Consider the following 25,237-nt stretch of genomic DNA (forward strand, 5'->3'; position numbering starts at 1 on the left):
TAAAAAATTAACATACATTCGATAAAATGATGTTTTATCTCAATTTGTCATGTGAGGTAAAATGCATCAACATAGTACATGTACCTACTAATAACTATGTGGTCTGAGGTGCAGTTAGGAGCAGGAATCCATTTTCAATTTAACTGACATGTTATACATTTAGAATCGACAGTGGTGTAACCAGGTATACATTCAAAAGAGGCTATCTCACCAAACTTTGTCCCGGCAATAAAATCTAATTCAAACATTTTTTGCTGGTCAGTTTCACAACTTTATTGTGACTTTGATTCATAAGAAAAAGAAGATAGTTGAAACAAGACAATCTAAATACTGATAATAGAAGCTTGATACACGGAGATAGTGAAAAATGCAAAATAAAAAATTTAAGTCTCTATACACACTGACTCCTACGAACTATAAAAATCCATTTTTACATCAAAAAAATATTCACTAAAGTTTTAAGTAAAAGAATGACTTAAGCTGTCTTAAACTACTATTAGGTGATATATTTTTGTCTTGTGGTAAAATTTGAAAAATAACAAACTCTTTGTATGGTGCAAGTTGGAAAAAAACTTGAAATAATCGAAAATTGTATTATAAACTTTTCCTAAAAATGCTTTTCATTAGTTAAAGATAAAAATTTGCAACATTTTTTGAAATTGTTTTATAATTGTTTTAAAAAAAATAATATCAGATAGATCCTGTTAAAATGGTAAAAAAAGGAAAAATCCGCCAATTATAATTAGTTTGATGCAGATTTAAAATTAGTTTGAATTAAAACTCTTTAAAAAAAGTTTTGTAGTTAAGTAATTCTGTCAGAATGAGCAAAAGTCCCTAACAAAAAAGTTAACTATAAGAATTGCAATTTATTAATTTTTAACCCATGGTATGATTGGCTGGAAATTATTGGCTTTGCATTAAAACTCACTATAGATACACATAATTCTGGAAGCAAATCTATTCATTTAATAATGGGATCAAGTTATTTTGAGCTAAAAGAAGTGTTTCTTGCTAAAATTTGTGGTTCGACCATCTTATCAGAGCAAAAGTCCTGAATATCAATAAAAATGGAAATAACTAGTTTTGGAACCATTCATACACAGCTAGTAAATAGGCATATGTACTACTACCATATAAATATTTAGAGAACAAATTAAAAATTTTTTTTACTTCATATGTGAAAAATCACTATTTTTTCATTGAAGTAATTTAGCAGTAGTTACTGCTTAAAAAGAAATTTCAACAAAACAATAATTGTAGCAGATTTCGCAATTTAACGTTTGCAAGGATTTGAGGCTAATTACAAGATGTTGCTACAATGATACATACAACATCAGTTAAATCTACTACTATTTAAAAATGTACTACAACTTTATGAATAATATGAAGCTGTCAAAATTATTATTTGTTTCCTGAGTAAATAATTCCTCTTACATTGTACTTTGGAGTAATTTAGCTCTGTTTACTGCTTAAAGAGATTTTAGCAAAACATGTGTTGCGTCAACACAGACTGAGCCCTTAGTAGCTCTTATAATTTCTAACAAAAAATTTTGCAAAGCTTTTTGAACTGTCTGCTAAAAATGCTTTTTGCCTAGTAAGCTCTAGCTAGTTATTTATAATTGAATAGTAATATAACAAAAAAATGGAAACCTAATTTACTACAATAGACCTGTTTGCTTACAGGTTTCCTGGCATGAAATACACTTTGTTGAATAAAGTTAAATTCAAACGTAGTGAGTACCGTTACTCGAAAAAAAACTTTTTAAACAATCGTAGCATTATTTAAAATATTACCTTTCAAATGCAAGCAGGCAAAACAATTGGCAATTAATGAGGAGTCAACCAGGAGCATTGGCAACATTTTCTGAACAGTCGCTGTGCACACTAAATAAAACTACAACTTGTGAGTCAAGAGACTCACTAAAACTTGGTATAGAGCTCCATGTTTCAGCCTAGTAATAGTCAAAATAGCAAGAATCACTAAATAGCACTATGTCACAACTGAGTAACAGCCATAGATGTGAGCTAAGCAACAGTAGATATCAGATTAATATAGGTCAACAGAAGCAAACTTCATAACAGTTGTTATTTAAAGGATGGGGAATACCAAAGACAAAGACAAAGTTTTGTGGATTAATAATTTACTTTCAAATTGTGAAATAACTGGGTACCAAAGCTAATAAAGTTGAATCTCACGTCATTTGAAAAACCAAATTACTAGTTAAAAAACTTTCAGAAAGTGTAGCAGGCTACTAAAAACAACTAATTAATGTTTTGCTCACATAGAAATTTGACCTGAAATATGAAAAAGTCTCAAACAGTTTACAATGAAACACACTTTAAAGAGAGTTAGCTCCTTTTTAATGTACAATAAAATAATTACTGCACTAATAAAAAGTTTTGTTACCTTTGAAGTCTTTATCAAAAGTACAATTTGGGGCAGGACTCCATTCACCATTCAGCTGACATATTATGTATATAGGATCATCAGTAGTATAACCAGGTAGACATTCATAAACAGCTGTCTGGCCAACTCTTGTTCCGGTGATAAAAAGCAGTCTAGTATGTTCTGGTGTCGCCGGAGGCTGACAGAAAGTTGCTTCTAAAATTGTGTGATTAATTTTACTCTTCATCATTCGCTAACAAATACATTAAAAAGGGCTGATGGTGGACCAACACTCTCCATTTTGGTAACTGAAACTCAATAAATTTGCGTGAAAGGTTTCTTATAGACAAGTTATCATGATGGCTGGATATATCAGCATAGTACTTACTCTTAAGTTTTGGATCTAATGTATGGTTAGTAACATAAATTTACTCTCTATTTAGCTGACAAGTTAAATATTTAGGAACATCTGCTGTAGTGGAACTAACTAGGCATTCAAAAAAGTTCTTTAACTCAACATGGAGCCATTGACTGAATGCAATCTAGTATCTTAGTTTTTACGGGTCTTTAAGCAAAATTGCTGCAACAGTGGTAATTATGCAATTCTTTTTTGCATATACTATTTATCATGTCTGTCTCAATGAAATGAAGTTAACCTTCCATGTTCTATTTTGGCTGTGAAATCTTGTGATTTTTTTGCTAAATAGTGCAGATAATTTTTAATATACAATGCATATTCATCTTATATGTTTAATCATGTTAGATATTATTACCAGCATGTAGGCGCTCCCACAATATAAGTATTCGTTCCAGGAAGTTTACGTTATACGAACAGTAAAATACATGTGATCTGCCTAATCCGTTCCAAGATCTTTTTAAACTCACCTCTTTCGGCTATATATAAAAGACAAACTAAACATAGCTTTTTAATTGGTTGGCTGTACTGTAACTGCAGTATTATTTATTTGCATTAAAAAACTTTCTCATTTATCTTATCACTTTTACTTGATTAAAGGTTCATGATTCCATGAATTTCATAATAATTTAAGAAAATTTTTAAATTCATTTAAAATTGTTCGTTTCCAATTTTTTAAGCAGCAAGTTTTGTTCTGCAAGGGAGAAATAATAAAAAATATTTTAATCGGTTAAAATACAGTAAAACAAAAATATTTATTGACCACAATAAAAACCATGCATACCTTTCCGGAGTCTATCTGGCTCTAGGGTGGCAAGCTAAGATAAAATATATCTTTGACCAATCTCCAAATCATTTTGAAATTTAGATTGGTAGACCGAGGCTGTAACACCTGCACGAATCGGTCACTTTCAAGTTTTTCTGAGCAATTTTGCAGCTACTTATTATTTCTGTTTTATCGACACACCTTGCAATCTTTGACGACAAACTAGAGTGTCATAGAATTTGCATATAAGTGTATGTATAATAGAGATTCCGTTATTTGTACGTGTATGTCGTTTTGTCTCACAAGTGCAAGGAGAAAAATAGAACAACGCTTTAACTAAAAGATTATCGTTAATCAAAATCTGTACATTAACTTTCTATGTTCTGTGAAATTTATGTTATGAAGGGTATAAGTTATATGAGCATCTACTGTATCACCTACTTTCAACTATTGGATATAATGTGCAGTTGGGGGCAGGACTCCATTCTCCATTCAGCTGACATGTTATGTATATAGGATCATCCGTGGCATAACCAGGTAGGCATTCATAAAGAGCTGTCTCACCAACTCTTGTTCCAGTGATTGAAATCAGTTTACTATTGATTGGTGTTGATGGCGGCTGACAGAAAGCTGCTGCTAAATTGTATCATTGCCATTAGTCTTTACCATATGCTATTCATCAAATGCATGTAAGTCAAAGTGGATTGATGTTAACAAACCATTATTTACCTAGGCAACAGACTTTTAGAAATGAGGCTACAAAATTCATATACATTTGGATGAATGTTGAGTAGTAACAGGTCACCATGTGAACCGTAAATCTCAACATAATACCTACTTTCCGGTATTTGGTCTGATGTGCAGTTAGGAGCAGGACTCCATTTTCCATTCAACTGACATGTTATGTATTTAGAATCGTCAGTGGTGTAACCAGATAGACATTCAAAAGAGGCTATCTGACCAAACTTTGTCCCAGCAATGAAATCTAATTGAGCTTTTTTTGGGATGTCAGGCCAATCACAAGATATTGCTACAATAATCAAACACAGCTTCAGTGATAGACAGCTATTGATATATGTACTTATGTTATATGAATATTTAAATTAAGACCTTAAGATATTGTTTGTTGCTATGAAGTGAAAAATCCCCTTTCTTTGAATAAATTTAGCAGCGGCTACAGCTTGCAGATAGTTTAGTACAACCTCAATTGCAAGAGGTTTTACAACATGACTGCAACTTTAAATCATAGGATAAAACACCTATTAAAATGGGATATTCTAAATACTGCTAATAGTCACTTGATTCGTGGACATTGTACAACACGCAAAACAAACAATTTAAGTCTCCAAAAACACTGACTCATTCGAACCAATAAAAACAAGGTTTTTAGATGGCTCATATTAGACAACACACTTTGGTCAGGCATAGAAATGGGATAAATAAGTCTCACAGTGTGCTGAACATTTGTAAAGACATAAAATAATCAAAATTTTTATTATAAAATTTTCTAAAAAAAATACTACAAACGCTTTCAATTTTCAACCAGGTGAAAATAACAATTTTCAAATTTTTTGGAACTGCTGTAAAAATGGTTGATGAAAAATAATATCAGATATACCATGTAAAAATTGCAAGACAAGTCAAAACCCCAAAACTACCATTTAAAAAAAATTATTTTTTAAATGGTAATTTAAAAAATTACCATTTAAAACTTTTTTATATTGTTTTGACTGTTACCCTTGCACTCCGGCGGCACTGTCCAGTACCCTGTATTTTGACAGCTAATGGAGTTGTCTCCTTCCATCATATATCCATCATGGCAAACATAATCAACTGTATCGTCGTGTTCATGTCCTGATACATGTCTCTCCGAATTTAGCACCACTGGTGGAGGTCCACAATTCACTTCTACAGTTAAGGATAAAAAATTCAATTTTTTAAATTTATTTTTAAAAGTTAAAGAAGTTTTGAAACTTTAAATTTGATTTGCAATGAGACTATTTAATGACTAAAAATAAGCTATAAAATCAAAATTGTTACCCTAGCAACAACAACTAAAGTAAAATTAAATGAAAAATATGCTTCACTACTTTTACATAAAGGTGTATTTAGTTTATTTTGTGATTTAAACCAAGCTTCTAAGTGAAATTCCAAAACAAAACAAAGTTCAAACAATATAAATACATATCAAAAAGCTTTAATTTAAACACCATCAAAATTATTGCAGTTTTATTTTGAAATCAGTACATATTAATATGAATATCTATTTCATAAAACTAAAAAACAAAATTATATGCACTAGTTAGTAACAAAATAAATTGTTGCATCAATTTCATTTTAATGTAAAATTAAACATTTCAAATTTAGACAGAACGGTTAGTTTAACTATAGTCTCTATTAGGTAGTCAGTCTTTCAATATACATGGTAAATAGGGTAAATGATGATAATAAAAAGTTTCATTACCTTTGACTTCTTGATCTAAAGTACAGTTAAGGGCAGGACTCCACTCCCCATTCGTTTGGCATATTATGTATTTGGGATCATCTGTAGTATAACCAGGTAGACAATCATAAAGTGCTGTCTGACCAACTCTTGTTCCAGTGATTGAAAGCAGTCTAGTATTTTCAGGTGTGGAAGGGGGCTGACAGAAAGTTGCTGCTAAAATGATAGCTTTGATGTTACTCTTTAATATCTACTATCTAACAAATACATTAAAAATGGTTGATGGTGAACCAACACCCTCCTGTTTGGTAACTTAAGGTAATTAAACTTGAATGAAGGTTTTTTTAATGCAATTTATCATGATGATTGGGCATATAGGCATGTTACTTATTTTGAACTATTGGATCTTATGTGCAGTTAGTAACAGAACTTTATTCTATATTTAGCTGGTGTGTTAAGTCTTTAGGAACATCAGTAGTGGAACCAACTAGGCATTCAAAAAAGTCCCCTGACTGACTATGGAACCATTGATTGAATGCATCTAGTATTTGAGTGATTATAGATCCTGAATTGATGTTGCTGTAACAGTGTTAATTATATGATTATTTTTAGTATCTGATATTCATCATGTCTAGTACAGTGAGTTGAAGGTAACCATCCATTTTTTTGCCTTGGCTATGAAGTCTTGTAGCTTGTTGCTAAATAGTGCTGATAACTGTTAATATACAATGTATATTCATCTTATATGTCTAATCATGTTAGTAACTTTTACCAGCATACAGTAGGTGCTCCTACAATGTAAGTATGTATTCCATGAAAATTTACGTTATGCAAATTGTACGTTATTTGAACAGTAAAAGTACAGTACAGGTGATTTGCCTAATCCGTTCCAAGATCTTTCTAAGCTCGCCCCTTTAGGTCTAATACAGAAGACAAACTAGACTTGGCTTATCTATTGGTTGGCTGTGCTATAACTGCAGTATTATTGGTTTGCATTGAAAAACCTCCTTTATCTTATCACTTTCACTCGATTCATGGTTAATGATTAGATAAACTTTACAATCATTTAGGAACATTTTCAAAATCATTTAAAAAGGTTTGTTTTCAATTTTCTAAACAGTGAGTTTTGTTTTGCAAAGGAAAGGTAATAAAATACATTTTATTCGATTACAGTAAAGTGAAACAAAAATACTTTTTCATTACAATAAGAGCCATGTGTACCTTTCTAGCATTTATCTGTCTCTAGAATGTCAAGGCTAAGGCAAAATATATATTTTGATCTTACTCAATTCATTTTGACATTCACATCGGTAGATTGACGCTGCGTTGCCTGCACCGATGGATCGCTTTCAAGTATTTTTGAGCAATTGTGCAGCTGCTTGTTCTGTCTGTTTTGTCGACACATCTGATGGTCTATCACGACAAACTAGAATGTTAATTAACTTTTATAGGTCCTACAAGTGTATATAATAAAGATTACGCTATACATATGTCGTTTTGTCTCTCAAATGCGATGAGAAAAAAATAATTAGAAATATATATACTCTATTCCTTACTTTCAACTACTGGATTAAATGTGCAGTTGGGAGCAGGACTCCATTCTCCATTCAGCTGACAAGTTATGTATTTAGGATCGTGTGTGATATAACCAGGTAGGCAATCATAAAGAGCTGTCTCACCAACTCTTCTTCTAGTGATTAAAATCAGGGTAGTATTTTCTGGTGATGGAGGAGGCTGACAGAAAGCTGCTGCTAAAATTGTACCAATTGCCATTAGTCTTTACCCTCTGCTATTCATCAAGTAAGTCAAAGTGGATTGATGTTAACCATCAATTGTCTACCTAGGCAACCAAACTTTATGAATGAGGCTACAAAGTTCACATACATTTGGAAGATTGTTGGGTTATAACAAGTTATCCTGTGAGCCACAAACCACAACATATTACTTACTTTTGGCTATTTGGTCTGATGTGCAGTTAGGAGCAGGACTCCATTCACCATTCGACTGACATGATATGTATTTAGGATCATCAGTGGTGAAACCAGGTAAACATTCAAAAGAAGCTGTCTGACCAAACTTTTTCCCAGCAATGAAATCTAATTCAGCTTTTTGTGGGATTTCAGGCCAATCACAAAATATTGCTACAACAGTGGAAAATACAGCATCAGTGAAATATACCAATATCAAAATCTGCAATATTTATAAGACAGCTTTAAATTATTATCTGTTGCTTCATGAGTTGAGAATCTTTCTTTCCTTGGAGTAATTTAGCAGTGCTTAAGTCTGAAAAAATAGTTCAGCAAGATGTTTTATGCTAGCAGATTTTACAACTTCACAACAATTCTAAAATCATAAGACAAAGATCCTATTAAAATATGACACTCTAAATACCTCTATTAAAAACTTGATACATGGAGATAGTACAACATGCAAAGAAACAATTTAAATCTACATAAACACTGACTCATACAAATCAATAAAAATGTAGTTTTATGGCAAACCAATATTCAATGAACTTTTATGTAATACAAGGTTTTCTGTAAGGTTCTGCATGTCTCTGTTAACTTTCTTAATTTGATAGTGCACTTCACAATGTAAGGTATGATTCACCGCTCATGCCTAGAAAGATTCCAGTAATTCTGTCGATCTGGGGGCTCTATGGGTCTTGTGTGGTCTGTGCGACATCCCATAGTGTTATACATTTGATTAGCTGTGATTTAAGTCATTTTTTCTCAGCCTTTTAGCCAACAACACGTAGTTTATCAGCGCTGTTTTTCAATGCTGTTACTTTTTTTATTTGTATTAAGTTTCATCATTACTTTAATGTCATATACATACATAATATAATTAATAATTAACCAGAAGAGGAGTCAAATTTTATTTAGCAATCTCCCAGATGTGTTATTAAGGTAACTTTTATGTATTTATGTGTTTTATTTTATATGTTACCAAAGGCTTTGAAGATGACCAACTGTATAATTAACGTACTTTCAATAACCTTTTATCGACAATCAAGTTATTGTTTTATTGTAGTTTCACGGTGTTGATGAGCATAAAAAATAAATTGGAATAAAATATACACTATGCCTGATCACCCATAAGTGACATCATAACTATGAACCATGGGATCAGCTACATTTTCGGTTGGCTCAAACCATCATGAGGTGACAAATTTTTGTCTAGTGTAGAAATTTGAAAATTAAAAAAACTCTTTGTATGCTGAAAATTTAACAACCGTAAAATTTTCAGAACAATTATTATAATCTTTTCTTAAAAAAACACTAAAAAATGTTTTTAACCAGTTAAAAGTAAAATTCTGCATAAGATTTTTTTCGAACTGTTTTAAAAATGGTTTATAAAAAAACAATATCAGATAGCCCATGCAGAACTTTTAGAAAAAAGAATAATTGCAAACATATGATTTGCTCTGAAAGAAAATTGTGGCATGAGATTTATCTTGTTTAGACTTTACCTTTGCACTCTGGTGGTACTGTCCAATGCCCTGTGTTTTGGCAGCTTATGGAGTTTTCTCCTTCCATAAGATATCCATCATGACAAACATAATCAACTGTATCATTATGTTCATGTCCTGATACATGTCTCTCTGAGTTTAGCACTACTGGTGGAGGTCCACAATTTACTTCTGTAATTAAGGATAGAGAATTAAGTTTCAAAATTTACCCAATAATTAAAGAAGTTTACGTCGGAAGGTTTAAATCTTATTGTTAATAAGACTATCATATGACTAAATGTAGGCAATACAAATCACTATTGTTACTCTGGCAACAACTACTAAAGCAAAAGTAAATAAAAAGTATGCCTAAAATTATTACATGAAGATGTATTTAGTGCATTTAGTCTGTTTTGTAATTTTAACCAAGTTTGTAAAGGGATTTTCCAAAATAACTAAATTTCAAAAATGTTAAATGCAAATCAAAATGTCTTAATTCAATTACTACAACAAATAATCCAGTTTTATTTTGTACCAACTATATACATGTATGTCAAGATGAATAGCAATTTCATAAAACTACATGCAAAACTATACGTTGGAGTTATTAGTAAAGAAATGTTGCATCACTTAGGTTTAAATGTTGCATCAAATGAATTAAATCTAGCGCAGTCAGTTTTATTATAGGCTGTATTAAATAAACAGCATTTCAGTAAACGATTGTGGGAAATAATCCTGAACGTAGCCCACTGAAGTTCAGAGAAAGGTTGTCACAGTAACAATTATATACATTTTTAAAAATAATTTTGGTTATTTTCTACTTAGAAACCTTTTTTGAAAGGCAAAATTTGGCTTAATTTCATGCTGATATTTTATTGTTGCTTATTGAATAAAAACTTTTTAACATTTTACCAGATGACCTATTTTAATATTTTATTTGTTCTTAGCATGATGTGACAGTGTTTAACAAGGTTTTTGAATTGTTACCCTTGAATTAGCAATTTGTTAATTATAGTGTATGTTAAATCAATTTAACAAATTAACTACATCTAAAACCACTATGCTGTTGACTACACATAACACAGGTTATTCCTTGATGGTTTTACTACCTGGTACTTTCATTCTCTGCATCAGATCATAGGTCATGCTTTAGGTGTCAGCAGTATGAAACTCTTCGTCTACTAACCTTCGACCAATAAGCAATTTTAATCACTTCGTATCAAATCTCAACCAATACCTCTTTGTTTCACTCTAATAGTCTATACATATTAACATGTATTTCATCTAAATAAATTATTTGCATAACAGCTGCTCAGCGCAGTGACTAGCCACGGTAATTATTCTATTTCTTACTGTTATTAACCTTTTTAATGAAATAGACGAACAGAGATGAGGAATAGAATTATTATAAACAAAACATATAGGCATGTCTTACTGTAGCAAAGTGGTGGGGCTGACCATGATCCATCCTCAGTACATCGTACAAGCTCAGAGCCAAGCATTCGGTACTCTAGACCAATGCACATATAAGTAATGATGGACTCAAATGTTGTGTTTCCATAGCGATTGAGTGGCTGTCCATTTTCTACTTCTGGTAGCCTTCCACAGTCTACAGCTTAAACAAAATGAAGTATTTATAACGAACTTGTTTATCCCAAAAAACCATTTTGAATTAATACTAAAAAATGTGTGTGTGTGCGCATGCGTGTGCACACGTATTGGTGGGTATGTGTTTGTGTGTGGGTTGGGGTGTGTTGGTCATGAATAGCGCATCAAAAGTAGCGGTTCATAAGGTGAAAGTCATAAGTAAGCCACTACAACTGATAGGTAGTCATAGGTAGTAGGTTACAAGCAGCAAGTCAAATGTAGTTACATATAGGTAACAGGTTACATGTAGCAGGTTATGAGCAACAGGTCTTTGGTAGCAGACTAGTTGTGAAAGACCAAAGTAGAAAATCAAAACTAGCAGGCCATGAAAAGCAGATCACAAATAACATGTGACACAGACGTGAAATTCAAATGTGAATGAAGGGCATTCTAATTGCTAAATTATTAATTTCACTGTAAAGCTTTAAAAATTGTTGGTAAAGTATTAATTAATTGCTTACTACAGCCCAGCTTACAATGACTGACTATTGGTGAATAAACCTTTTGTGTAAGATGTTGCAACTGAGAGTACTGCAACATAACAAGTACTGCAGCACATCACAAACATGTATTTGTAAGTAGATACTCTGATTGTTCTGGGTCTACTGTTTCATTATGAATCTGAATGCATAGATTACTTAACTGTAGACTCGCCAGGTCATTTACATGATAAAATTCCTTGCAAGGAGTTGCATAGATTAGGCTACTGCTGTCATAGTTAATAGATTACTATCTAGGCTAAATTTATAGCTGCTACTAACTGTAGATAGCCTTGAGTCTTACTAACTTGATCACAAACCTTCTACTTATTTTATTGAAGAGAAGTTGTCTTACCATCACAAGTTGGAGGATTTGTCCATGACCGATTGCTTTGACAGGTAATAGTATCTCTTCCAGCTCTAAACTCATACCCAAGAAGACAAGTATAGTTTGCTGTATCCATATACTCAGTCCCTGTTATAACTGTGGCCTTAGCATTTGATTTCTCAATAAGTGGTGGAGGGCCACAGGCTACCACTAAAACAGGTTTACCAATTTAGATATTTAACAGTTGTATAGACCCATCATTTAAATATAAAGCTGTATGCACAGGTTATTGAAATATAAAATTGGTAAGACATTTACATTAGAGAAACCATTGCAATGGGTTGCAGAAATTGAGCTATTCTGTCATAGTTTATAGATTACCATGTTGGCTAAAGTTATACCTGCTACTAACTGAAGAGAACCTTGCTTTTTCCAACTTGATTACAAACCCCTTGTTTTTTTAAAAAGGAGAAGAAGTTATCTTACCATCACATATTGGAGGACTTGTCCATGATCGATTGCTTTGACAGGTAATAGTGTTTCTTCTAGATCTAAACTCATATCCAGGAAGACAAGTATAGTGTGTTGTATCCATATACTTAGTCCCTGTTATAACTGTGGCCTGAGCATCTGATTTATCAATAAGTGATGGAAGGCCACATGACACCCCTAAAACAGGTTTCACCATTTTATTTGTTTAATAGAGAATATGTTTAACACTATTCTGTTAAAAAAATATATATCTTGTAGTAAAATATTTGATGGACTCATGTCCTTATCACTAATCACAAATACACATATATGTGTAAGGTTAAAACAGACTATTGAACAAGATTACACAAATACATAGGTAATAATGGTTCACACAAAATGTATATATTTTAGTTGAGTCTGTAATTGACTAAAGTACTATGATTACAAAACCGTGTTATTTTCACACCTGCACTAATACATACAAACAAAGTTGCTTAATGAGTATACTAAAATATTAAATATTGATATGTATATTATGATTGGTAAAAAAATACATTTATTCTAAAAGTGAAAAGGGAAGAGAAGTTCTTAAGTTTATGTGTCCTAGTAATACCAACTTGCACTGAAACTTAATTTCTTTTGATCAGTTTTATTTCAGCTACATTACTGTAACAAAACAACTTGAAAATATTTTGGTGCTGAATGATTACAAGTTACGCCATAAAAACATGCTTATAAACAAACTAAATTAATTTCCTCTACAACATTTTTTATGAAATAATTTTGATCTGAAGGTGCACCATTAAATTTAATGGTCAACTACCGATTTGCATTTTTAAATCTTAACAAGTGGTTTCTAGTATGTTCCACAACTAACTCAGCTTACAGAGTTTTAAATGTGTTACTGTAATAATAAAGTAATTGGTCATGGGTCTTTTCTTAGACGTAATATATACATGTAGAGCTAAAAGACAACTTAAAATTTCAAATTCAGAGTATGGTACCACAAAGAAGTTAAGTAAAAGTTTGGGGTATTAAAACTGTGCTGCCAGTCACTTGTGGTACCGCTTGCATGCAAATGTGCAGAATGAACTCCCTCATCTAAAATTACCCGTGAACAAACTAAATTGTCTTTTCCACAAATCTTTCTTTTATGAAGCTTTTACAATCTGTCAGTGTAACATCAGTTTTAATTTTGTTGAAACAATATGTTAAAATGCAAGCCTATAAACAAAGATTGTTAGTATAGCGGCATGCGCATGGACCCAATCTACATATATATTTGCTAATTTGAGATTTATGCCTTCTTTGACATTTGGCTACAGGAACATACAACTCCTGCTTAAATTCATTACATACTTATTTTATTATTGGTTAACTGGACTAATTAACCGTCATTTGGTTAGTTATTTTGTTCTTCTGTCCATGCAGCATATTGTATTTAATTTTTTGTTAGGTTCTAATTAAATATTCATGGCAGCAACAAATCATTCATGCTTTATTAAATTATGGCTCAAGCTACACATGCACCAACTACCTCAACAGATTAAGAGCCCAAGAGCAGACTCCACTTTAATACAACCTAGGCTTCTTATAAATTATGGAAAACCAGGTTCATAAACAACTTATACACAATAGACAACAGTCTTCACAAAGCCATTCTCTTGAAAATAACAAACGCTGAAGATGATGAAGATTACAAACCAAACCTCATGGATCAACTCACCGAGCTATCGGCCAATGCACAGTAAAATTTGATGGCTAAAAATCTCATAACAGAGATGCAGAGCCACTGATACAAGCTGTACATATGCATGAAGCTGCCAATGATCCACTAAATACACAGTCAACTCAATATCATAAATAGGAGTTGATGAGAGACCAAAGAGAGAAAGAAAAACTTTGGCACCTCCATCAGACTATTATCGGTCTGTCACAGACTCATTACTACAAAAAATCGTGAATGAGAACTTGAAATTAAATCAGCTAGCCATCAAAGATGCATATCTTAATGCAGCAATTGACAGATGTACAGCAGTTTTACGGGTAGGAAATAATGCAAACTGATGATGCACAACTTACATGTCATTTTAACTCTCTATACAGGTTTAATCAAAGTGGACACATTTGGTACAATACACATCTTAAAGCTACATGACAGGCTGCTAATAGCGTCGACTTCAGCTTGTATAACAGGCACATGATAGCCAATGCTCAAATCATTATACTCTTTGGAGTTTATGACATCGTTGCTATCAGGAACAGACAAGAGCTTATAGATAACACTATACACACACTTCATAGGAGATTCAAAGTATTGTAGGTAAATAACAGTCTTTATTAGGTATAGATTTGCGTCGTTTGAGAAATGGCCACTATCAGATGTGCCAGGAATGCTATATCGAAGCAATACTGCATTGTTATAATATGACAGATTTTACACCTGTCTACACACCAGCTGATCAGGCTATGGCTTTAAAAAAAGCGACTGATGAAAATGAGTTGAACACTAATATTTCATATAGACAGGCAATTAGGAACCTCCCCTACTTAATGACTGGCACTCGGCCTGATATAAGCTGATAGTGTCTAAGTTATCAAAGATTTCTGAAAAGCCAACTCTCGCTCATGGTAACACACTCAAAAGAGTATTACGTTATACCAAGACCACTAAACCAAACCCACTACCACTTTAATCATCAAATTGTACTCTTCTTGGCTAATTGAACTCTGACTAGAGTGGCAATCTAAACGAAAGTCATTTTAAAACAGGCTATGTAATTATGATTGACAATTTGGCTACTACAAACTAAAAATCTCTCAAACAACCATTTGTAGCATTTGCATCTACATCTACCTATGCTGAATACATGACAATAGCAGAAGCTAATAAACAAGCTTTACACTTGCTTCATCCCCTAGCTTCACTCGACATGCAGCAGGGCGATGCAACAAACCCATATGTAGGCAATCACAATGTAGCCGCCTTAGCCAAGAACACAGACAAACATCACAATCAAAGCAACACGCCGATGTTGTGTACACCTACATGAACAATAATAATAGCCTGGCATTCACTAAACCTTTTGATAACATCACGTACATGTCTCACAGATAAATATTGTTTCAGTCTGAGGGGCATGTTAAGATACAAACTTACAAACATAGGTTGGTTGTATTGCATCATGCACAATAACTCATTCTTCATAAATTTACCTATTTTATAGTTATGAACCTTTTGAAATTTGATTACAGGGGCAAACAACTTCTGCTTACATTCATTACATGCATATACTATTAATGGAACAGGGCTAATTAGCTGTCACCTATTTGGTTATTTTGTTTTTCCTTGGATGCCCTTTACTGTATTTAACTTCCTGTTCAGGTCACAGTAAAAACTCATGAAAACAACCTATCAATCATGTTTTATTAAATTATGGCTGGAGCTGTACACCCACTAACTAGCTTAACAAAATATGAATTAGTTTGCTATCTTTTCAACCAGTTCTTTTAGTAGAGTTCAATATTAACTTGGCTCATAAGATCTTAAAATAATTCTACTAAAATCATTTGCTGTGCATCTTTTTGGTACATGTAAAACTAAAGCACAATTTAAAAGCCCGAAGTCAGAGTAAGATAACACCAACATGCTAAGTAAAAGTGAGAGATATTACTTACGTGAACAGTTTCTCCCATCCATTTCATAGCCATTGTTGCATATACATTTGTTACTAGAGTCACATGGGTCAGTGCAAATTGTATTTTCATCACAGTCACCTGTTTCCTGTCTGCAGGAATTATAGTTGCCTATCAGAAAAGAAATAAAACAAACTTTCATCATTCATATATGCAGTGTAAGCGTAACGAGCGATGAAAATACTACTGTTAATAATTATGATTCTCTTCTAAAATTTCCACAACAACTAAAACAATATAAGTTTACATGTTATTGATAATAACAATCTTTTAAACAGGATCATAAAGTTTATATTTACTTATCACTAAAACTAAAGATGTTTAAACTTCTGCATAATTAATATTTTTTTAAATAAATGAGAAGCATTTAAACACTAATCTTTTCTATAATAAGAGCCACACTGAGAGAAGAAATTATCGTCTCGCAAAAAGATTGAACTCAAATTATCTAATTTGTTGATTGGTGCGCTTACCACAATGCGACTCAGCTGATTTGCCATGCCACATAATAATTATGTTGTGCCCGACTACTCATGAAAATGTCCCACAGTGTACGGGACTACCAAGCATGCTAGCTCCTAATAAAAATTGACTAGAATACAACTGTTGTGAGAAACTACTGTATGTGTTCCATATGTGAAATGAGAGATGCTAAAGTTTAATACTGTCTGCTCATACCTCAACATCTAAGCATCAACCTGTTTCACATTTAAGTGACTATTTGATAATGTTAACGTTTCAGTCATTTTACATATTTTTGTTTTCAATAATGATAAGTATAACTCTACTGCATTTTAAAGTGCATAATTTTTTTTTCAGTTCTTTCGCCGTTTTTGTTAAAAATATATTATTTGATATGTACACACAAAATATAAAGTCGAACAAAAATTTGATCTTGGTGACGTTAGTATAAGCTACATTTTTTGATAACTTCGTGGTTGGATTTTGAATGGTTTATAATGCTTGTACTTGTGTTATTAATAGTTTTATACCTAATTGAGGTAGAACAGTTTGTAATCTATGGAAATGTAAGATATCCTTATATAAATATATATATATATATACATGTATATATATTACTTAAAAATATAAGTGAACTATTTAATTTTCTAATTTATACTGTTCCATCCTATGTTGAGCACCTTAATTTTAGTTCTAAGTATGATATATTTCAATATATATTACTTATATATACTAAAAATTCCCCTGTTATACAGCCCATGACCAAAGTGATATTGGAAAAAAGAAAGGGTACTGATGGTTGAGAAATGCAATATTAGAAGTCAAATGTCACTGCAGTGCAATAGGAGAACTGCAATGGTAGCTGCAATGGTAGTTGTAATGTACTCGGTTTTATTATGTACAACAAACAGCAATATTGAAAGGGAAAGTTATATGTTTATATCTCTCCCCTGCAATAGGAGAAATACATAATTAGAAGTAAAAAGCGCTGATAGTATTAGAATAACCAATATTATTAATATACAGTAGTAATACAGTAATAATAGAAAACCAATGCACAATTTTGTTTACATTTCAAAACGTCATAGCAACAAATATCAAGAAGTTGTGATATTTATCTAGATTTTTAGAAAATCTACTTAGCAAAGTTATTTAGAAAAAATGATAACAGTAACATATTGCCCAACATCGGTCACTATATACTTCAATCTTGTAAATTCGAACGATTATTCATATATTTAATTCTTAGAAATTCGAATGATTATTCTGATAACTAAATAGGTTAGACCTTGTTTAAGAGCTAACAGCATTAGTAGCTGAAAGTAAAGGCTCTTTCCTGCATCAGACAATAAAACTTGAGCACTGCTAACTATTTTTCTCGAGAAATTGATAAGGTAACCCAATTCAGTTAATTAAAAACACAACAACATGTCAAACAAGTCCATATGCATAAAAAAGCTTCCGCAAGTCTCCTTCTTAGCTAGATTAAAACTTAACGGTAATAAAAACTGCTTTGTCTAACATCATCACAGGAATTATACAATAGAAGAGGTCATCCTGAAGCTTAATGACTCACCTTGCCAGCGCATGCTGAAACCTTTCTTTACTGCTGAACCATCTGTAGTGAAGGTAACCTTTACAAAATCTCCTCTTATCACCAGAGTTTCTTCTGTTGTAAACTGTCGCAGAAGAGTGCCATTCTGTGTGTATACCTAAAGAAAATACTGATCTCTACTTTCAACTGGCCCTTTCAAGAACTTGTAATCATCACATGGGTAAATATTTTCAATTGGTAAACAAACAGATCTTAAGAACCATCTTTCGTATTGTTAAGAAGTCTATAGTAGAGAACTTTTTAAATTATTAAACACTAACCTCAATATAAATATTTTGATTATCAAAAGAAATGAAGCCGTCCAAGCTTCTTTGTAATCATTTGATGGTTTTTTGGAGTAAATTCAAAACTTGTAAAAAATCAGAAGTAGCAATAAATCTATAGAATAGAAATTCTGCAACAAATTATTGTTTTTTAAGTTTTATATAAAAGAAAAATGCAGGAGTTTTATAATTCCTGTTCAGATTTTGTTAATTATTTAAGCATCAACATGTTTCATATTTATGTAATTATTTAGTAATCGTTTTATGCAGTGCGTAATTACATACTTTAATGCTAAAAATACATGTATAAATCTTTTAGTATCGAAAGTTAATTTATAGTAAAAGTGATTTAAAATCCATAGGATATACATGTAATCTAAACATATTTGCTTAAACTTTGGACATATTATAACGCTTCAGTATTATAGTACAGTAGATTAACATAGAAAACAGATGCAAAATGGTCTCTAGCAATAAACCTTTGGTTAAAAAAGATTTTAAAGCTTTAGATAATTTTTGATAGAATTATACTTCTGACAAAATATTAAAAGTAATAAATATTTTACATATATGTAGCTTATACAAAAATTAAAAGTATAGTGTTTTATGTACAATAGTAAAAAGCTCACACGTAGATAGTCACAGCAGGACTCCAAAGAAAAATAATCTACTGTAAGTGTGATACCGACGGCACCAGGTATAACAATCACTGTCTCACAGTTTTCATTGTTTCTGTAGTAACCAGGATAGTTTGGAGATGTCAAAGTACCTGATAAGCCTGTTACTGACTGACCGCAGGTGTAAGTTGATGCTAAAATAAATGGTAATGTATTTTAAAACAATTATAATGCAAGCACGAAAAGCTCATTGCAAATTTCTAGCTATACCGATTACAGTAATATCTCAACATACAACCCTAATAAGTGCCAGGGCCGAGCGTGTATGTCAACTACGCTTTTTTAAACAAAATAACAAAAGTACAAATTACTCAATTCCCAAACTCTGAAAAACCTGATAAAATAGGATATTACCAGACAGAAGTCGGTTTCAAATTGTTCCAATCCACATGTTACACCCACAATACAAAATGTATGTATGTATTTGTTAGAATCTGTAAAATAACAGAACATTATTATGCACAATGCTGCATGTACATGTAGTTGTTCTTACTTTCAGAGTGACTCAGAGTTACTGAAAATGACTTCACCGTGACACATTTGGTACGCTGCACTTTTTGAGACTACATAAGACGACATATACTTTAAACTTGAGTTGAATGAACTTAACTTACTATAAACACACTAAAAACAAGTTTTAATCCTAAGTTACACTAAAAATATTTTAAATTTCATTTTCAGTGTTTTGTTTTTTTTCCTTCTGTTTTGGTTCTTTTAGAGTCGCTTTTCGACTGGCCTTCTCTTTTAGCCAACCTTTTTAAAAATTTTTTAAACTGACTCGATGAAAAAGGCTGAGCCATGCTGGTCTCATGAGTTGCTTCTACCATTTTTGGTCACCTTGCGACTATAGCAAAAACATCTCATATGCTTGTATCACAAGTTGCTTCTTGTCTTGAGGCAAAGATTTGCGTAAAATTGTTTGCCTATTTCAAATTTTTTTATGTTAGACAATTGTATATTAAAATATTTTTGTGATAAAAGGATAAACTGCTATGAAACATTTAGCTTATCGTAATTGAAGTACTGTTTTAAAAGAGCTACAATTGATTCTACAACTTAGTAAAAAGCTAAAAAAATTAGCCCATTTATTTTTTAGATAATGTTTGTTCCACGACTAAACACGAGTGAAGCGATTGTTTGGGAGATTTATGATAAATGCATATGTGCACACAACTCACAAAAATTATTCATCAGCGGCCGTTGCAAACCCTTGTACCAAAATATCATCAACAATCTTAAACATTTTTCAATGGAGTCGTTTAAGTATAATAATGATACAAAACACATATAAACCTATTTAAATATGTTACCAAATCTTTATTATTTGTAGAAAATAACCTAAACCTTTTTCTATCTGATTGGATTATACATAAATAGACAGATTAATTTGGCCTAAAATCGCTATTAAAACATTGAGAAGCTTTTTTTAATCAAAATTAGGACTGGCAAATGTTTGTTTGTTATGTTTGTTGTACATAATCACACCCAGTACATTACAGCTACCATTGCAGTTATCCTATTGCACTGCAGTGCCATTTGACTGCTAATATTGCATTTCTCTGTTAATATAACTTACAAATATTTTACTAACTTAGCTGATACCAGATTTTATATATTAACACACAGTGTTTGTTAAATTAGAAGCTTAAAGAGTATTTTCGCAACACATCAGAAGAAATAATATTGAGTTCTGCATATTTAAAAAAAAATCAACTTGCATAAAAACCATTTGAAGATGTTCACATCACTAATGAAGAGATGCTAATTATTTAAAAAAACCGATGAATTGAAGAAAGAAACTAGAAATTAAATTACTGCTATTCAATAGCTACTTTTAAGTATTTCTAAGAGCAGCAGCTAAAAATGCTTCAATCACAAGCCTGCATATAGTAACAATGAGTATAACAATACTCAGTTTGGTAGAAAAATACTCACCAAAGCAAATTTTGCTCAAAATTATGAGAAATATCAGCAGCAGCTGTGTCAGCATCTTCAAGGAACTCAACTTCTTTCTGTTACGGTAGTAGTTATGAAAGTTATATAAACTGTAACAATGTGCTATGATGAATACTAAGCATTAGGTTACATTGTTGTTGCAGCTAAATCATGCTTTAAAAGGTCTTTTTCATACTGAGTGTAACCATTCTAAAGGGTAATTCTGTACAACAATTGTTCAAAGGAACATTGTTCAATAGACTGACAAATGTATGACCGATCGAGAGCAAAAAAGAGAGCAAAAGAGGAAAGTAGGAAGAAGCGAGAGACAGAGAGAGAAGGAGAAAGAGAAGAAGTGGGAGAGGAAGAGAAAAGTAAAGAGAGAGAGGGAAAAAGAGGAGAGAGAAAGAGAGAGAGAGAGAGAGAGAGAGAGAGAGAGAGGAAAGAGAGAGAGGAAGGGAAAGGGAGAGGGAAAGAGATGGAGAGAAAGGAAGAGAGAGGGAGAGAGGGAGAAAAAAAGGGAGAAAGAGAAATGAGAGGGAAAGAGAGAGAGAAAGAGAGAAAGAGAGAGAGAGAAAAAAAGAGAAAGAAGGAAAGAAAAAGGAAAAGAGAGGGAGAGATTCAAACAGAAAAAGGAGGAAGTGAAAGAGAGTAATGGAGAGCAAGCAAGAAAGTAATAAGCGGGAGGATAAACAAAATACAGCTTAAGTAAGAAGAAAGGAGGTGGTGTATTGGAGAAATATTACAAATAAAAGTAAAATTGAGTGAAATTTTAAGGAAAAGAAACAGAAAGCAAAAAGCAGCAGATAAAAAAAACTATGGATATAAAACAGTGTGAGAAAAGGTTACAAAAAGAGTAGACAGATTTCAAGAGGCCAACACATACGGCGCAACATTTGTATGCATCCAGAAAGGGGTATGTGTTTTGTCCATTCACCTTTCATATCAGAAGACTTCCGCATGTTACATAAAGTTCTACACATGAAGTTGTATGTAAAATGGCTGACAAAAATAAGTTCATCGGTTTGTGAGAAAATGTAACCTTTGGTTCTGATGTACATGAGAAACTGTTGGTATGATGTAACTGGCTTTTGCCATACATGTAAGTGTAGAACACTAAAATAAACCACTTCATTGACTCAAAGTAAAACTGATTACTGAACGCTTTTGGAAAGATTAGACATGAAACAAGAGTAACTCTAATCCAGTTTAGATATTAAAAACTTCCAAGAACACATGAAACATAGTTAGAGAGTTTGATCATAAACAGAGGTTCGATGAGGTTCAGTTCTAAGTAAATAACACATATGATAAACAGGAGGTTTGATGAAGTTCAATTTCAAGTATAACATATATGGTAAACAAGAGGGCAGCTGCCCTTTAATGAAAGTGTTTCATTTTCAAAAACATAGGAATAGAGCTGCATTAACACCACTGCATGTGACATACAAACTGATATGTACAGATACAGTACGTATCTGTACACATCAAGTATGACTATATTAAACTACTAATTACACATGAAGTATAACTATAATAAACTATTAATTACACATGAAGTATGATTATATTAAACTCCTAATTACACATGAAGTATAACTATATTAAACTACTAATTACACATGAAGTATGATTATATTAAACTCCTAATTACACATGAAGTTTGACTATATTAAACTACTAATTACACAAGAAGTATGGCTATGTTAAACTACTAATTACACATGAAATATGGCTATATTAAACGACTAATTGCACATGAAGTATGACTATATTAAACTACTAATTACACATGAAGTATGGCTATATTAAACTACTTATTACACATGAAGTATGTCTATATTAAACTACTAATTACACATGAAGTATGACTATATTAAACTACAAATTACACATAAAGTATGGTTATATTAAACTACTAATTACACATGAAGTATGACTATATTAAACTACTAATTACACATGAAGTTTGACTATATTAAACTACAAATTACACATAAAGTATGGTTATATTAAACTACTAATTACACATAAAGTATGGTTATATTAAACTACTAATTACACATGAAGTATGACTATATTAAACTACTAATTACACATGAAGTATGTCTATATTAAACTACTAATTACACATGAAGTATGACTATATTAAACTACACATTACACATAAAGTATGGTTATATTAAACTACTAATTACACATGAAGTATGACTATATTAAACTACTAATTACACACGAAGTATGACTATATTAAACTACTAATTACACATGAAGTATGACTATATTAAACTAATAATTACACATGAAGTATGACTATATTAAACTACTAATTACACATGAAGTATGACTATATTAAACTAATAATTACACATGAAGTATGTCTATATTAAACTACTAATTACACATGAAGTATATCTATATTAAGCTACTAATTACACATGAAGTATGGCTATATTAAACTACTAATTACACATTAAGTATGGCTATATTAAACTACTAATTACACATGAAATATGGCTATATCAAACTACTAATCGCACATGAATGATGACTATATTAAACTACTAATTACACATGAAGTATGACTATATTAAACTACAAATTACACATAAAGTATGTCTATATTAAACTACTAATTACACATGAAGTATGACTATATTAAACTACAAATTACACATAAAGTATGGTTATATTAAACTACTAATTACACATGAAGTATGACTATATTAAACTACTAATTACACATGAAGTATGACTATATTAAACTACTAATTACACATGAAGTATGACTATATTAAACTAATAATTACACATGAAGTATGTCTATATTAAACTACTAAATACACATGAAATATGGCTATATTAAACTACTAATTGCACATGAAGTATGACTATATTAAACTACTAATTACACATGAAGTATGGCTATATTAAAGTACTAATTACACATGAAGTATGTCTATATTAAACTACTAATTACACATTAAGTATGACTATATTAAACTACAAATTACACATAAAGTATGACTATATTAAACTACTAATTACACATGAAGTATGACTATATTAAACTACTAATTACACATGAAGTATGACTATATTAAACTACTAATTACACATGAAGTATGACTATATTAAACTACTAATTACACATGAAGTATGACTATATTAAACTAATAATTACACATGAAGTATGTCTATATTAAACTACTAATTACACATGAAGTATGACTATATTAAACTAATAATTACACATGAAGTATGGCTATATTAAACTACTAATTACACATTAAGTATGGCTATATTAAACTTCTAATTACACATGAAGTATGGCTATACTAAACTACTAATCGCACATGAAGTATGACTATATTAAACTACTAATTACACATGAAGTATGACTACATTAAACTACAAATTACACATAAAGTAAGTCTATATTAAACTACTAATTACACATGAAGTATGACTATATTACACTACAAATTACACGTAAAGTATGGTTATATGAAACTACTAATTACACATGAAGTATGACTATATTAAACTACTAATTACACATGAAGTATGACTATATTAAACTACTAATTACACATGAAGTATGACTATATTAAACTAATAATTACACATGAAGTATGTCTATATTAAACTACTAATTACACATGAAATATGGCTATATTAAACTACTAATTGCACATGAAGTATGACTATATTAAACTACTAATTACACATGAAGTATGGCTATATTAAACTACTAATTACACATGAAGTATGACTATATTAAACTAATAATTACACATGAAGTATGTCTATATTAAACTACTAATTACACATGGAGTATGGCTATATTAAACTACTAATTACACATTAAGTATGGCTATATTAAACTACTAATTACACATGAAGTATGGCTATATTAAACTACTAATCACACATGAAGTATGACTATATTAAACTACTAATTACACATGAAGTATGACTATATTAAACTACAAATTACACATAAAGTATGGTTATATTAAACTACTAATTACACATAAAGTATGGTTATATTAAACTACTAATTACACATGAAGTATGACTATATTAACTTACTAATCGCACATGAAGTATGACTATATTAAACTACTAATTACACATGAAGTATGACTATATTAAACTACAAATTACACATGAAGTATATCTATATTAAACTACTAA

The 25,237-nt window shown here is 31.3% G+C and overlaps 1 protein-coding gene across 1 annotated transcript in view; it reads right to left on the bottom strand.

The window, feature by feature from the left end:
* LOC137388341 (sushi, von Willebrand factor type A, EGF and pentraxin domain-containing protein 1-like) overlaps positions 1-25,237 on the bottom strand; it is a 99,307-nt gene that overhangs the window by 44,424 nt on the left and 29,646 nt on the right. Inside the window, exons 10-22 of the mRNA XM_068074828.1 lie at positions 19,055-19,236; positions 18,124-18,259; positions 16,068-16,196; positions 12,402-12,584; positions 11,943-12,125; positions 10,897-11,076; positions 9,483-9,653; positions 7,960-8,151; positions 7,567-7,761; positions 6,032-6,226; positions 5,305-5,475; positions 4,406-4,597; positions 4,009-4,203 (exon numbers count right to left, since the gene is read on the bottom strand). Coding sequence (XP_067930929.1) covers positions 4,009-4,203; positions 4,406-4,597; positions 5,305-5,475; positions 6,032-6,226; positions 7,567-7,761; positions 7,960-8,151; positions 9,483-9,653; positions 10,897-11,076; positions 11,943-12,125; positions 12,402-12,584; positions 16,068-16,196; positions 18,124-18,259; positions 19,055-19,236 — 2,304 coding nt within the window. The remainder of the gene's footprint in view (positions 1-4,008; positions 4,204-4,405; positions 4,598-5,304; positions 5,476-6,031; positions 6,227-7,566; positions 7,762-7,959; positions 8,152-9,482; positions 9,654-10,896; positions 11,077-11,942; positions 12,126-12,401; positions 12,585-16,067; positions 16,197-18,123; positions 18,260-19,054; positions 19,237-25,237) is intronic.

This window comes from Watersipora subatra, chromosome 2, assembly GCF_963576615.1.
Source record: "Watersipora subatra chromosome 2, tzWatSuba1.1, whole genome shotgun sequence".
Classification (NCBI taxonomy): Eukaryota; Metazoa; Bryozoa; class Gymnolaemata; order Cheilostomatida; family Watersiporidae; genus Watersipora; species Watersipora subatra.